At 35.6% G+C, this 15,878-nt stretch overlaps 2 protein-coding genes across 3 annotated transcripts in view; one reads left to right on the top strand and one right to left on the bottom strand.

Annotated features, from left to right (window-relative positions):
- The window catches only part of Ccz1 (vacuolar fusion protein CCZ1), a 33,629-nt gene extending 27,137 nt beyond the window's left edge, over positions 1–6,492 (bottom strand). Inside the window, exons 1-3 of the mRNA XM_081751137.1 lie at positions 6,222–6,492; positions 2,930–3,027; positions 562–655 (exon numbers count right to left, since the gene is read on the bottom strand). Coding sequence (XP_081607263.1) covers positions 562–655; positions 2,930–3,027; positions 6,222–6,296 — 267 coding nt within the window. The 5' untranslated portion in view covers positions 6,297–6,492. The remainder of the gene's footprint in view (positions 1–561; positions 656–2,929; positions 3,028–6,221) is intronic.
- A 21-nt stretch (positions 6,493–6,513) lies between these two features.
- The window catches only part of LOC145680524 (uncharacterized), a 250,580-nt gene continuing 241,215 nt past the window's right edge, over positions 6,514–15,878 (top strand). For both annotated transcript variants that reach the window (XM_081751131.1, XM_081751132.1), the window contains exon 1: positions 6,514–6,630. The gene's annotated coding sequence lies outside the window, so the exon portion shown is untranslated. The remainder of the gene's footprint in view (positions 6,631–15,878) is intronic.

Genomic DNA, 15,878 nt, shown 5'->3' on the forward strand with positions numbered 1-15,878 from the left:
TAGTAGCTCCCCTTATTTGAGTTTGACTCCCAAACTTGAAAATCTTTGGTAAATCGTTGAACTACCTTTGAAAATCTCTCTAGACGACAGATTTTAGTTGAAAACTTTGGATGATTTCCTTAAAATAAGCTTTACTGAATATATTATATTAAAAGACGATATCCCTTGACAGCTGAATCTGTCAACAGAGTTTATTTTAAACAGAAGTTCACACCTTGATATTTTCTACAGTGCTCATTTCATAAATACTATTTTGTCTAGCTTAAGACTTTTTTCGTGTGAGAACGAAAGAATTAAAAGCAAAAAAGGTAAGGTGAAACGAGAAAAATTACAGGAAAAAATATGTTTACTCAAGAAACTGGAGGTAATGATGTGCAATATTCAACGAAGTTATGACATCCCTTGTAGCTAAATGATCAGTATCGCTGCCTATACCAATTTCAATTAAAATACCAGAAGCTTCAACAGATATTTTCCAATATATCTAAACTGTTTGAGAAAAACAGAAACAGAAATCTCATTAACAACGCTACAGAATTAAAATGACAGATAAAAGCTTACCATTATTATCCAGAAATTCCTCTCTGGTTGATAATATAGCTGTCGTGTCTTCTGTGTATGCAGCGATTCACACGACTGACCAGGATTAAACGTGCTGAAACACAATACCAATTGTAATTTATACCTTATAACAGAACCAAGAGCAAATAAATTATATAATTATTATAATATAATGAAGTGCTACAGCTCTCGAAAGAACTTCGACTTGACGCATGTTCAATCGATTGATGCCCTTTAAAAGCATTGATTTTAAAGAATATTATTTCTAACTTCCTTAATTCAAATGATGTAAGTATTATCTATAAATTGGTTACTGTTAGTGAAGTGACTCTTATGCTAGACTCTGGAATATGAATAATCCAACAACTTCACAATTTAGCTTAGTAAACATCCTGATGAGGAACTTGCGTGTATTATGCTAGAAATATTGATCAGAATTTAAGGGCAAATTGATCGCCATTACAAGAGCATATATGTGTGTGTTTTTTACAATAAACGTATTGGTTTGCTCAGCGAGTAGTTTAAATCAGAGTTAGATCTGTTAAAAGCAAAACTTGTACAATGGAAAATATAAAAGGAAGTTAAGGTAGGAGATGGCGCCTATTCTTGAGATGCTGAATCGGTTGAAAAAAAAAAGAAGAAGAAGAAGAAAAACAACTCGTTGATAGCTATTACCGTTTTTGCTCTGATACTTGCCGACAAATGGGCATAGCCGTTCCATTAGACATCCAGCCTTATGCATAATATAGTCTCGAAACCTCTTGTAGTTTCTTACTATGCTAAGAAATTTACAGATTCAACTTACGTACAATTCAAGGTTCACGGAATGCATTACTTAAGTCGGGGAGCTATTATACTGTAGAAAGGTGTTGAGCAAGCAATGTTTATAATGTTAGAACATATTGTTACTTGAAATGGGTCAACCACAGAATAGATAGTCCATGTTTTGTCAGAGAGCTATAATAAAGAGGGTGTAATTGCGACTGAGCGTATTTATGTTAGTATATACACTTGGGCTTAAGTTAGCTATTACAAACTGAGATCATGAGTACATAGTGAGGAGTGCTGTGTAGTCATTCCCATTACCTAAGGTTGCGGTTTAGCATAGCTATGCATCTAATAATATACATTTTATCAAATTTCTGCGAAGAAAAAATAACGTCCGTCATTTTGAAGCAGTTGGGTAATATACATTCCTTTATGCAAAGTGTTTTAAAACAACACCGACAACGTTTGGGAGGTGATTCCTGACACCTAAGACAAAAAGTAGAGACAAACGCTTCCTTTCGGAGTTATAGGCTGCCGAAAACATGAGAAAATGAACTTTAAAGGTCCATGAGACCAACCGTATACGGGTCAAGACTTTATTTAGGAACTAGTACATGCCCTATCCAAATATCCACGATTCAGAATCCTGCAGTGCTTCCACAACAATTTTTATAGAGGTAGTTGGTGATTACTTCAAATTAAATGCCCGTAGCCAAACACCCTGAACAAAAATTATTCCATGAGTGCCTTAGGATTTTGACACATGTACTTTTGGATTGCGCACATATTAGTTTTTAAGTGAAGTCTTGACTTGACTATGGTAGGTCCCATAGTTACGAAGATATGGACCTTTAAAGCTCGTTTTTATATGTTTTCAACAGCCTGCAACTCCGAAAGGAACCATCTGCGTACCTAGGTTGGTCTATACTTTTTGTCTTACCTTTGTATCAGGAATTACCTCCCAAACGTTGTCAGTGCTTTTTTTGAGACACACTGTATCTTCCGTCACATAATAGTCCTTCAGCATTAAGACTTATATGTATAATTTGAAATAGTATTTTATTATAAATATGAGGTAAAAAAAAAAAAATCGTATAGCAACTATACAACTAACTGAAATGAGTCCTGCACCAAAAATTAGAATTGTCAATGGGAAAAGCAAAAATGTTCGGGTAAGGAGATTTCCAAAGTGACGGATTGATGTATGCTACAGAAATAGCTTAGATGACAAAGAAACATATGCCAGTCACATTTCTTACGAGTAGAATCATTTCTAACGCAGAAGGGGGATGTGAAATGCATAAAAACATGTGTTAACAAAATTCACAACTTCTTAATTTTTAGTCTTAATTAATCTTAATTTTAAAAATAATTTACCTAAAATTGTACTGTAATGAAGGAGCACTTACATAAGAATGAATATCGTTACATTTCCCTCACCTTCCTCTACGGCTAGCATCTGAAAGATATAATGTTACTATTTAGGTGCCCGGTAGTTGTTAAAGAACCTCGAGGGAACTGCAACAGCATATGTTACACGTTATCTCTGGTAAGGGGTGTAGTTTATTTAACCTTTTGTGAAAAAAAAAAAAGTACTTACTCTGTAAATTTGATAATAGCCTCACTAAGACCAACATTTTTCATTTGGGTATCCAAATCAGTCTTTGGTGGGTAATAATACAGGATCTTCTTGTGTTCCTACAAAAAACGAAAGACACTCAAATGAGTATGATTGAATTATATACAGAATATATTACAAGAACACGGTTAAAAAAAAAAAAAAAATTGCAAAACAATCAAAATTGATCCATTCCTCCGTCAGACACTATGATTTTTAAGTTATTTTTAAAAGAAAGTACAAATTTAAACTGGAATAGGATTAAAACATCTACTATTCTAGTCCCTTAAAAGTTGAATCCACTCTCCACTAAATTAGCTTCACCGTTACATAAAATTTTAATCTGTACCAAACATCTCATGCACAGAGAGAGAGAAAGTTGTCGTTTACGCGCATATCCATACTCGCTCACGTGCCTGCTTCTTACACATGTACGTCACGTTATCCCTCCTGGCGTCCTTGCACCGACTTGGTTAAATGCAATTCGTGCTTTTTTTAGTAACAACTTAGCACATGTTTTCTTTTTACACTAGTTCTTATTATGTTTGTTCGTACGCTGCATTTATACTCATAACGATTAAGACCTCTTAAAGTCCATACGCACGTAGGGCATCCGGGACATAATATAACGTAAATATGTAAGAACACCAAAGGATGAGAAATTACATTTTAAAACAATTTATTAAAAGACATATCCTGGCTTGTATCTGCGGATATATTTCGGTAAGTCAACGCTCTGCACACGGTTGCATTAAACTAACGGATTAACTGCCGCAGATGACGGCCCCGAAAGACAAAATTCACGGAGAAATTACCAAATCAGGCACAATGTCAGCATAGGAGTAACAAAAAAGATAATCAATGTTGGGTGATTAATTAAAAAGATAAACGAAGTTAAATTCCGGATTATAGGAGTTCACGTATCGATGCGTTATTAGGTAAACAGGCAAGAGCATAATATTAAATAACTTAGGATGGGTGTGCTGGTAATGAACAGAAATACAGAAATGTAGAGCGGAAACTAATAAGAGAAGAGTTGCATTTGAACTAAATGAGGTGAAATGGGGGCAAAAGTTCGGATGCTATCCTATGTCATGCGGGCATAAATTTATAAAACCCATGAAAGAAATATGTTACTTGATTTCACAATAGGATTGTACAAGTAATCAAAATAAATCGGGATCTTACATCTTAGATGTATAACAGGGCACAAAATTTGCGGTCGCCGTTGGCGACTAGAAATTTAGAGCCGGCGACAAGTGTTCAGTAGTAATGGTTTCTACCTAAACACACAGGCCTGCGCAATTAGTGTTTCGCATGAAAATAATTGTCACTGAGTGAGAGAAAACATGGAATTTGAAATCTTCACAACGTTGTAATTCGCCCGTCTTTTCCCACCCTCAATCGAAACGGTTTGCCTTCTTGTGCGTTAATGCGAGAGATCGTTTCGCCCGCTATTTGAAGCTGGAACAGCTGGAGGGACAGCCCAGTGCTAAAATAGATCAACGAATCACGTCACGATATCAGTGATAAATAAATAACAAAATAAGTATTTGCATCAGAAACCATTATCACTGGTCACCTAGTTAACTGCTTTCTCTTTTCAGCCAATCAATCAATCAATAAATGAAGATATAGGGAGGACTACTTACATCTGGTCCTAGCCGTGAAATTCATCCACAACAGTGCCTCTATGCAAATAAAGAACCAATTAAAGAAACGCAAGTCCAAATAGCAATTCGTGCTGTCCGGGAGGGGGGCTCTCATAATTTGTACGTGAGAGATAGTGGCGACCATCATTTTTGGATTGGCGAGTGCGTTTGACTTGGAAATTTTTCGCCCTGTGTATAATAAGGTAGGGAATGGACAGTTTGCTCTTTACCACGTACTATTCTATAAGAAAGACAGTAAAGTGCTATGTAAAGGCTGTGTACAAAGTGATCATAGAAGTGCATGAAAGCTGTGTCACACGCAAGACATGCGTCTTATCCCATATAAAATGTTTTTCTATCATCCTTATTTATGCTTATGCCCCAACTTCGCAGACGCGCCTGCTCTCTACGGATACATTTCCTTGCTGACTCTCAAACCACCTGATGCGCCCCTGCCCTGGCTCGGCTAGATAGGAATCGTGCTTTTCAGTGGTCACCTAGCACAAGATGGTTTATGTTTTAAAGTTAATTCGTGTTTTAGGTACTGCAGATTTTATGCCACTTTTTCACACGTTGTAGCTATACTCAGCCCTTCTGCAGTCAACCTGCATCCATTAATGCAACATCTCCCTTGAGAAACACTTTCTAAGGCAATAAGAGCGCATTTACTGCTAAGAGAGATTCATATTTCACAAATATAAGTATCCTTTTCTGTGGTAATCTAGTTCAGGAAAGAAGTATTTTCATGTGTTTTGTAATTTTTGAAGTCCCAGGAAAACATATTCGATAAAAGGCTCCGCCCCAAACCCCCCTCTAAAAGTTTATTTACATAATTCTGTTGTAGGGTGTTGTTTATAGTGTTGGCTCGAAACATGAGAAGGTAAGGTAAAGGATTCATTGTTTTTTAATAGTGAGTAATTTGCAACGCTTAGTACTTGGCAGGTACTTATTTTGCGTAGAAATACCTATCTAATTTAGAGTAAAAAAAAAAAAAGCATGGAAATAAGAAAGAATTGTGATTAACAGTTAAGTGGACGACGGAAATGAAAGGGGAGTAATTCTAAGTAAGGTGTATTAAAATAACAACAAATAAGTAGTAATACAACGTCGAAAACAGTTTCATGTGGGTCTAATCTAGGGCTGCCACCTGCGGAAAATTAGGGTGTATGCCTCTATATTAAACAGAACGAATAAACAACGCATACAATCATGGAAAATATGTGGAATAATGAAAGCAAACTTGAAAAAGTCAAGAAAAGAAACATAGGTAGGATGTTATTGACTCTTAAGCTCACATGGTATATGATCGGACCACAAACATCTCGCATTTAAGCTACGCACTAAGCCGCTGCACTTTCTCTGACCCATATTTATTAAAGAAAGAGTACAATAATAAAACCTTATCGTTCTAAATAAAATTCTGGTTATCACTGTAACTTGGAATAAACATTATGAATTGTCATGATTACTTGCAGTACAAGGATAAATTAATGAATATAATGAAATACAAATTAAATATAATTATTCCTCCTGTTCACAAAGCACTTGGTGTGGACATATGAGAATCCATATAGCACATTTATCAAATATATATCACATTAAACAATCAGAACCACACAAACCTCTCCTTCTTTTTGACCGTAAGTTGGATTGTACACAAAAAAGTTAACAAGCGTAATTTCTGAACGTGTTGACATTATTCCATTATCGATGAAAAATCTTGTATAAAGAAACTGATTGCATTTCAATGTTCTGTTTAATACACACAAAATCTCACGTTAATTCACTCACTGAAACATATTCAATAAATTAAATTAAAGCTATGTAACACCAAAAACATTCCGCAATGTTGAAGGTGTTTATCCAGTGGCGTAAAAAACAAATGACAATAGAGTTTCTTGTCGTTGCTGCCATCTATGAGCGCTTACAGCAGACGACGCAAACGACATGGAGGGTGGGTGCGGATCTTGAAAGTTTCGGAACGACATTCTTTCGATTACGAACGCAAGTGTTTCAATTTTACATAATCTGGTAAGAAGCATGCATCTTTTATTATTCTAAATGTGTTTCTAAGTGAAATATCTAACTGTGTAATCGTTTTAATTATTTCCTAATCAATAGCGCTAAAGTTCCGTCTGATTCATCGCGGATACTCGTATTCCTCGTTAGTTAAATATAACTTCGCGACGCAGCTCTGGTTTTTTGTTTGTTATTTTAGGCATTTTTGGGGCAATATAAAGCGGAAGCATACAAGTTTACAGAATATTTCTAAATAATATTTTTTAATAACCACAATTAATTAATAAAACTTTTTTCTTTTTTTTACAAAACAAAGTACTTGACAAAATTTTCCGGATAAGAACAAAAATAAATAAATGCGTGTTTGTCAATTAACAAAACCATATAGTTTATCATCTTTCAAAATGCATGGGAATAATAAAATGGAAAGAATTAAGAGTATTTCGACTGACCTAATGAGCGTCACAAACTAAGTTTGTAGCATAAATAATACCTATTAATAATCGTTCGTAATAGCGTGTCGCAACACTCAAGGCGCGGCTTCACTACCATATGCGGATCTCAAATTATTGGTGCGTGCGCGAAGGATAATTTTCTATACAAAGCATAGTAATTTAACAAAACATTTCAACAATCATATTGGTAACGAAATAGGTTATTTGAAGGCACAAAAAATGGGTTTCTGTTCTTTCATTATGTCATTTTGAAAATTGAGATTACTTTTAAAGTTTCCGAATCCGTGCTATATTGCGTATTATTGAAATCTGAATAATGGTTTTTGCTAAATTTAATAATAGAACGCTTCCACGAGTGAGGCTGCGATATTTTATACGCGAAAGTCGGGGGTGTAAAAAAAAACGAACTTTAATATAACAACAATCTGGTGGGTGGCAATCGAGACAAGTACAGAACAAGGGTGAAAATGAGGTACCCGAGCTTACTTGATAAAGCGCTAACTTCTGATGGGAAGTGCTTCTTGTTCCATCGACACTGATTTGGAACGGCGTACCAATGAATTTTCTCATGATTTTCCCTGTGGTTTTCACTAATTCTTCGATTATCGTTCCTTTGCTTTTATCGCCCATTTGATTCGTAACTGTGTTTTTTACACAAGGCATTTGTTTGCATAGGTGTTGACTACATGGGTGCTCCGGGTCTCAAGCATCCATTGGAGATTTTTACTGGGTGCTGTGCATTCCATTGGATTCTTGCGTTGGAATTCATTTGAAAAATACATTTTCATGTCATTAAATAAGGTTAGGACATGGAATATGAGCTGACATTATATAACAATATTAATAATTCATGTTAACAAACGAACATATAGTCTTGTGGAAGTATTTCTGTAAATTGCTTGGAGTTCGATAATGTTATTTTGTAGGCCTATATATATATTTTTTTAATGTAAAAAGCATTTATATAAATTGGGTTTATAGTAACAAATTACAAGACAGTTGAGTCATTTCCAGTTTTCACTCAAATTATTTTCAAATGTTGCAAAGGTTTGATTGTAATCATTACTGTTTTAATATTTTTCCATCTCTTCTTTGCCGAATATTGCTAAATAGATTTCAAATGGAAAAACAGTCTCAATCTTCAGTTTGAATTTTGATCAATATAAAGTTGGTAATCAATGTTTTTAAAGAAATCCGACGTCTTTGCATTTTAAAAATAGTTTCATGGTTCATTTTAGTTCAGTAATCTGTGCCTCTTCATTCGTTATCCGTACATATTGTACCGATGAAGGTCTCAATTCTTTCTCGTTACTCGCTAGTATAAACGATGAATTATTGCGCATATTTACAACAATGCGCATAATGTTGTTTAGTTGGCCGCCATGTGCATAATTCTGATGCACAAATAGTGTGGTCCAAAATACCCCAAAATTTGGCTTGGCGGCTAACGTGTTAAATATGCAACAATATAGTAGAAAATATACCCAAATGTAAGTTCCCCGGGCTCTCTCAGATTGTAGAGAATGAATACTAACGCGATAATTTAAAAACATGCTGAAACTATGAAAATTTTCTACATCCAACTAAAGCGAGTGAAATCAAAATTATTGTTAATAAAATAAGACCTTGAGTCAACAAAACACATTCTCGCAAAACAAAGTACGGTAGGATGGTACAAACGAAAAGAATTATATCTCAGTTTGCTTCCTCCCCTCAGTGGCGGATCCAGGGGGGAGCGATCGGGGCGATCCCCCCAAAAGAGGGAAGTTTTTTTTTAAATCTTATATATAAATAAAACCCATCCCAGAGTTTGAAGCTCTTTAAAAGTAGCCCTAAGTAGCAGTATCACAACCCGCCGCTTCCCCCCCCCAGAAGTCCGTCCTGGATCCGCCCCTGCCTCCCCTAGATGTTTTAACTTCAAGTGTAAAATTACCCATATCTTCTAGTCAAATTTCAAGAATTTTGGTAACATCGTATTCATCTTGTAGGGTAAATATTACAACAATGAAGCGGGAAAATGGAGGCCCAGTTTGTTTTCCTCTTATCCAGCGGTACATATCTGTCTTGAACATGGGTGGGGGAGGGGCCGGGTAAGATCATTTCCATATATATATATATATATATATATATATATATATATATATATATATATATATATATATATATATATATATATATATATATATATATATATATATAAGCGATGTTCAAAATATTTATAAACTTGAAAAACAATGCTGTGGAGGATGAGGAGAGCAGAGTTGTCTTAATAAAGATATTTTTCATCCCACCAGAAACGATGCTTCTCTTCCATCTTTCCAACAAAATTTCAGTACTTTTATTCTCCGCCCAAATTCCTAGCCCTGCTTGTAAGTACTGAAGGGTGAGCACCCTCTGAAAAAAGCGACTCCTATGTTTGTATGCAAAAATAATTTCAGGGGTGGACTGGGGAAAATTTCCAGAGGTACGAAATCCTACCCCTACCCCCACGCTGTGGTCATATTTCCAATCGTACTCAATGTGGCTTACCAGTATTTTTATACCAGCATTACTTTCACCCCATGTGTATTATTGCAAGTCTTTCCCTGCCCTGGGTAGAAAACTGAAATCAGTATTATATACATCGTTTAATAAGTTAATAAAAGTATTTTGTGCGCGCAGAAAAATAAGAGTATTGTAATTAAAAAAAAAAAAAGAATGAGAAAAGGGTGAAAATCGGAAAAGATAAAAGGAAAAAGATAGTTCAAATTAATAAATGAAGTGAAGTCTTTAAGTTTAACGTCCCACTATTATGGCTGTTAGGCTAAGGGAGATGAATGATTATGGCAAGTGAATGATGATGGAATAATTGGTGGAATGATAATGTGAGAGAAAACGGACGTACACTTTAAAAACCCACGGACACGATGTTATTCAACACAAACTTACTTGGTTGGGAATCGAAACAGTGATCCCAGAGGTATCTATCTGCTCCACTGACCCATCCTGCTCTCCAAAAGATAGTTCAAAATTGAGATGGAGTTCTTTAATTTAAAGAGAGCTTGCTATCCAGATAGTCGGAAAATAAAGTGAAGGATATGTGAAAGTGTAAATGGAAAGTTGTGTTAAATGAATAGATATTTATCTAGAATAAATGAAAATTGTCTGAAGATGTAAATGTGTAAATGTAGGTATGATGGTCTGTCACAAACCAGGGTTGAAAAAAAACATGTTTTTTTTAAAAAAATCATAAAAAACGTTTTTTATGTTTAAAACATGTTTTTTTTTGTTTAAAACGTTTTTAACGTTTAAAACAAAGTACTTTGTTTTAAACAAGAAAAAAACATGTTTAAAACGTTTATTTTGTTTAAAACAATAATCTAGATAAGCATATATATTACATTTTTACACTCTTAGGTACTGCTTGCCATCTATATTCAACCGCTAGATCAAATTTCGGGAACTTCCCTAATCTCGATCCGCCCAAATGTTCAATTCCGGAGAAAAAATCGGGATTTTCCCGATCTCCGTTCACAGAATATGTAGTTTAGTTTCTTTGTGTTACGTTCTACTGGTCGTCTGCATTCTTCATCTTTAAACTCCCATTGACGCAACTGCTGTGTCAGGGCTTTAAACCTCAATGGCTCAGTCTTAAACCTCAAATTAAGGCTGGAAGATGGTTTTGGTACTAATTTATTCCTCAAAGATGCAACTTTCCTGGTGTGCATTTTATGTATGTGGGAGGAGGGTAAATATCGTGTTTTTTTTTTTTTTTTGTTTTCAACAGTTTTTTGGGGGCCGTTCCCCCTCTTGGGGGATAGATTCATAAAAATTGTTACATGAAGCAATGAAGTAGGTTACTACATGGTAATATCGTGTTTTTGTACCAGGGTTGGCTGGTTTAAACCAAAAAACGAAAAATGTTCCTAAAAGTGTAAGTGTTTGTAAAATCTTGATGAACACACGTTTGTGGGTTATCACGTTTCACTCCCGTATATTATTCGTATTATATTCAGACCTAAATTCCCCATTCATTACTCAAAAAGATTATACTGCATAAGCAACTTTATATATATATATATATATATATATATATATATATATATATATAAGTTTATAAATGTTTGTTTTGTGATTTTTTTTTGTAGTTGTTATTATTGTTTTTATTTAATTGCAATCAAAGAAAAATTCTAAATATTGTTTCGTTTTAATGTTTACTATTGATAAAATACATCGAAATGCCGTACTTTTTGTGTGTGGGGGAGGGGGGTCGGACCCCACGAGAGACATTTAGTGAAATGAGAAGTGTCTTTGGTATTTATTTATGTATAAATGAGTCTGAGCCAAAGTGGACTCAAATAATTCGTATCTTTATTCACTTTTCTTACTAATATGCAAATTAAGTCGTTGTATTTCTTTAATTTGGACCAATAAAAGTTGCTGTTAACTAACTCGAACTAAATTAGTTCTTCTGTACTCCGTAGTACTTTGAAATTGTCCATATGTAATTCTGTATAATGCTTTCACTTGTGCAACTGTTTATCTTTTTGTTCTTCTGAAATGACTCTTGACAGTTATATTAAGAAGCATGTAAAGATCAGTACAACGTATTTTTATCAGAATTCCTTCGTGAGTGAGTCGGCAGACGTATCGCATTTGTGGCCAATTAGTCCTGGTTCCGAGTTCAAATGGAGGACAATTTCTCTCGGATGTAACTCGAGAAACGATTTTTATTCCGCTTTAAGCTTATGTGATCCCTTCCAGCATAACCCGGTAGTTGCATAATAACATCAAGGCGAAACAAACTTATTTCTGTCCATATATGATATGAATATATAGAGCAAATTATTTAAACCAAAAGAACCTGGTTTAAACCAAAAAAACGTTTTTTTTTTTTGTTTTTTCAATAAAAACCATGGTTTTTGACAACCCTGATTTGTACTTCTTGCTTATTATGGGGAGCAGGGAGGGGACAAAGTTAGCCAATTTTTGGAGTTTCAGTTTTTTGACGTAAATTACATTTATTTTTACAACAAACATCAATAGCTCAGTCCTTAATTAAGCTAGAAAGGTGATTTGGTACCAAAGTATTTTTGAGAGATAATGCTTTCCGTCACTTGCATTTTATGTATATACGGGGTACGTATGTACGGCCGAGAGAGGGAGGATGATTTTTTTTTCATCAATTTTTTTTTCATCAGGTTTTGGCGGGTATTCTTCCCCTCTGTGTGGTACATCCATAAAAATTGGTATGTGAAGCAATGAAGTAGTCCCCTACATGATAGTAACCTGTATGTGTACTTGTTGTTTATAGAGGAAGAGGGGGTCAAATTTGGTTAATTTACATTTATTTTCGGGACGGTCCCGTATAACACAAGATATATTTCACTGAAGTGGTCTAGAAGCATAATTCTTGTTCGTATACATGATGTGTGCAGGAAAAATGATTTGCATATGGACGTGGTACTATAGTGGGGGAGGGGAGAGAATGTCTAATTCAATGAATGTTTTTCTGCGCATATTTTTTTAAAAAAAAATTTCCTACATAAAACAAATTCATTACGCAATGGCAGCAATGGCTACCATTTCTTATATTATTGTCACAAGTATGTGGCCTACACATTAGCATCATTTTGTCAGCGCAGGTAACTGCAAGGGTTGCCAGGGCCCCGCAAAGTCAGTATTTTCATATTTTTAATGATTTTTTATGTCTGTTCTTTTTCTACGAATACGGCGGGAATTTGACGCATATTATCTCGTTGGAAGTTGTGGTCTATAAGCTTTTCAATGGTGTATATCTCATGAAATGTTCAAATACTTCACTTGAACTTCTGTTGGTTTAGTTATAAGCACACTGATGTGCAGAATTTCGTTCAGTAATTGCTGTTATAATAAGAATATAACTCTGCTTGTAATTTACTCCATGCACAAACTCTGCGGAGGATGGGTTGTTTGTTAGAAAATTAAATTAGCTTCTTCAATCTGATATTTTAGTTGTTTTAAACATGTCCAACCAGCATCGAAAAAAAACACGTTTAAAACAATTTGTTTAAAACGTTTAAAACATACTGAATAAAACAACAACCCTCGTTTTAAACATGTTTTAAACACTTGTTTTAAACATTTTGTTTTAAACATATCAACCCTGTCACAAACCCTCGTCCTCTTCGGGACACTAAACAAGGATGTGTACTCTATCACTAGCAGACAGGAACTCTCTCTCTCTCTCTCTCTCTCTCTCTCTCTCTCTCTCTCTCTCTCTGGAAGTCTGCTGCATGCCAAACCTCACTTGTCATTTCACTTTGCCATAAGTTGATATATTTTGATCATCAAAGTGTCTGCTGACTAGGATGATGAAATAAGTAAACCCCTGGAATAGTAGATAGCCCTAACGACTTAGTTGTAATAAATGGTTGCATACTCCATAACACTGTGTTCCACGGCATATGCAACTTTTCTTTTTTTTTTTTTTATCTATCTTCGAGGCACGGTGGCTCAGTGGCAAATCGCTCATCTTTGGTAGAAGGTCCCTCTTTATATCCCCGGCCATGTGAATTTGTGATGGACTTGGACATCATCGTATCAGTGGAGTTTTCTTAAGGTTGTCCCACATTCTCATTCTATCAATTCGTTTTATTATCAGCTCCCATTAATTGTCTGTCTCCTTTAGGCTACAGGACATTTCCGTGAGATTTAGAACAAAAAAAAAATAAATAAAGATTCCTCGTATTTATTGAAAGTTAGGCGAATAAGCATGAAAACTAACGCTACGCTTAAACATATACGTATGATTGCGAAAATGAAATGAAATGTTTGAGTTTTACGTCACGGTTATGCCGATTAGGCTAAAGAAGACTGTGATTATGAGAAATGGTGGAATGAAGAAAGTAGGAGGAAACGGGAGAACCCGGAGAAAACCCACACACACGGTATTTGTCCACCACAAAGTTAACTTGGCGGGGGCTGGGATCGAACCCGGGACCCCAAATACCAGAGGTGAACGCTCTACCACTGAGCCACCGCGGCCCCACGCATGATTGCGACTTGGCAATTATAATCTATTGTTGTTGAAAAAGAGATCAAGGAAAAAAAAAACAGTGTTGTTTTTAACATCGTATACGTATATATTAGAAGGGGACTGAATTGAAATGACGTTGATAAGGGACATGCAGAACTATAGAGAGAATCAGATTAAGATTTAGAAAACGCCAAGGAAAATGGAACTTGAGAAAAAAAACTATGTTATTATTAGTACTAGTTATATGCTACTCCTGGGATGAAGACGCCTTACACTTTCTGAAGCCGCACAAAAGACCGATGAGTTGTCACAAGGTGACTAAACTAAGCTGTGATCTGACGAGACTTGGCTGTTATTCATGTTGCAGAAACTCTGGTTAGTAAGATCCTGAACTTTTCAAAGCCAAATATGTATACCTTGCCTTCCGATTCTTGTTTGTTCGGAGGATTCTTACCGTCTTTTTCTCAAAAGTTAGTCTGTTGAGAAGGTGGCATCCGAATTGCCTATACTGTCGCGTAGAATAGAACTCGAGCTCCTGCTTCAAAGGGAAGAACGATATCCATTTTGCCACTAGTGGTGATAGGCCCCTGCACAACCGAAAAATAAGCCCAATTTGCTTTTTTTGGGGGGGAGGTAAAGTATTTGCCAGTATAACAAAAAGTCCTTTTTTGTTTTGTTTATTGCAGTTTAATATTCCTTTTCAGTACCGAAGGTGTGTAACGCGTGACGTGAGATTCACTTTCACTCGCGTTTGTGTCCGGGACAAGTATCCCCGCGCGTTATCTACCTGTTTATGTAGTGACCAGTGGCGTATTTACGATTTTGTTTCAGGGAGGGCTTTGCTAACTTTCGGGGGGGGGGGCTTTGCCTCAAAATGTGAAAATTCTGCAAGATATTTCATATACTTTACTATAGTAAGAAGATTTCGGGGGGATTAAGCCCGGAAGCCCCCCTCCTAAATACGCCACTGGTAGTGACAAAGTTTAACATTCAAAAATGAAGGTAAAAGTTCGTTTTATGTATATGAAAATGAAATCTTTCAGTTTAACGTCTCACAATTATGCCCATTATTTATTTATTTATTTTGACAATCACCAGATACAGTTCAGAGGCCATTTTATACTGGATATCTAACAACAACAATAGGTTAAGGGAGACAGATGATTAAAGCAATGAAGTGATGATGGAAGAATTCATGGAATGAGAATGTAACAGGAGACGAGAGTACCCCGAAAAAAATCTACGGACATTGTGTTATCCATTACAAACTTATTTGGGCGGGGAGCGAACCAGGGATTCCACGCACCAGAGGTAAGTGCATTACCACTGAGCCACCATATATATATATATATATATATATATATATATATATATATATATATATATATATATATATATATATATATATATATATATATATATATATATATATATATATAATTGCGATTACATGTCACTAGTGGGCAAATCACACCCTTTGGCAAATAGTTTCAAAGTGCAACCTCCTCACATTTAAACGGCGTGACAAACATCTTGGCATTTGAAGGCGGCGCTCCAAGTTCCCTTTAAATGCTGCTAGCAAATGGGAGGCCAGCGGAATTGCCACGTTTATTTTGTACACATCCACGTCTATCCCCTGTCACCTGATCGCGCTGTAGTTGGTCTGCTTAGCCATAGTCACATCTCTTAGCACTCGGCAACGTCGCGTCAGAGCTTGCGTTTTATTCGTTTAGCTGAAATGCTAAGATGTTTGTCACAGGCTTTAGTTCTGCCGTACGAGAAGACAAGTAGTTTTTAAATTCGAGACG

Source organism: Thermobia domestica, chromosome 3 (assembly GCF_964235325.1).
Source record: "Thermobia domestica chromosome 3, izTheDome1.hap1.1, whole genome shotgun sequence".
Taxonomy (NCBI): Eukaryota; Metazoa; Arthropoda; class Insecta; order Zygentoma; family Lepismatidae; genus Thermobia; species Thermobia domestica.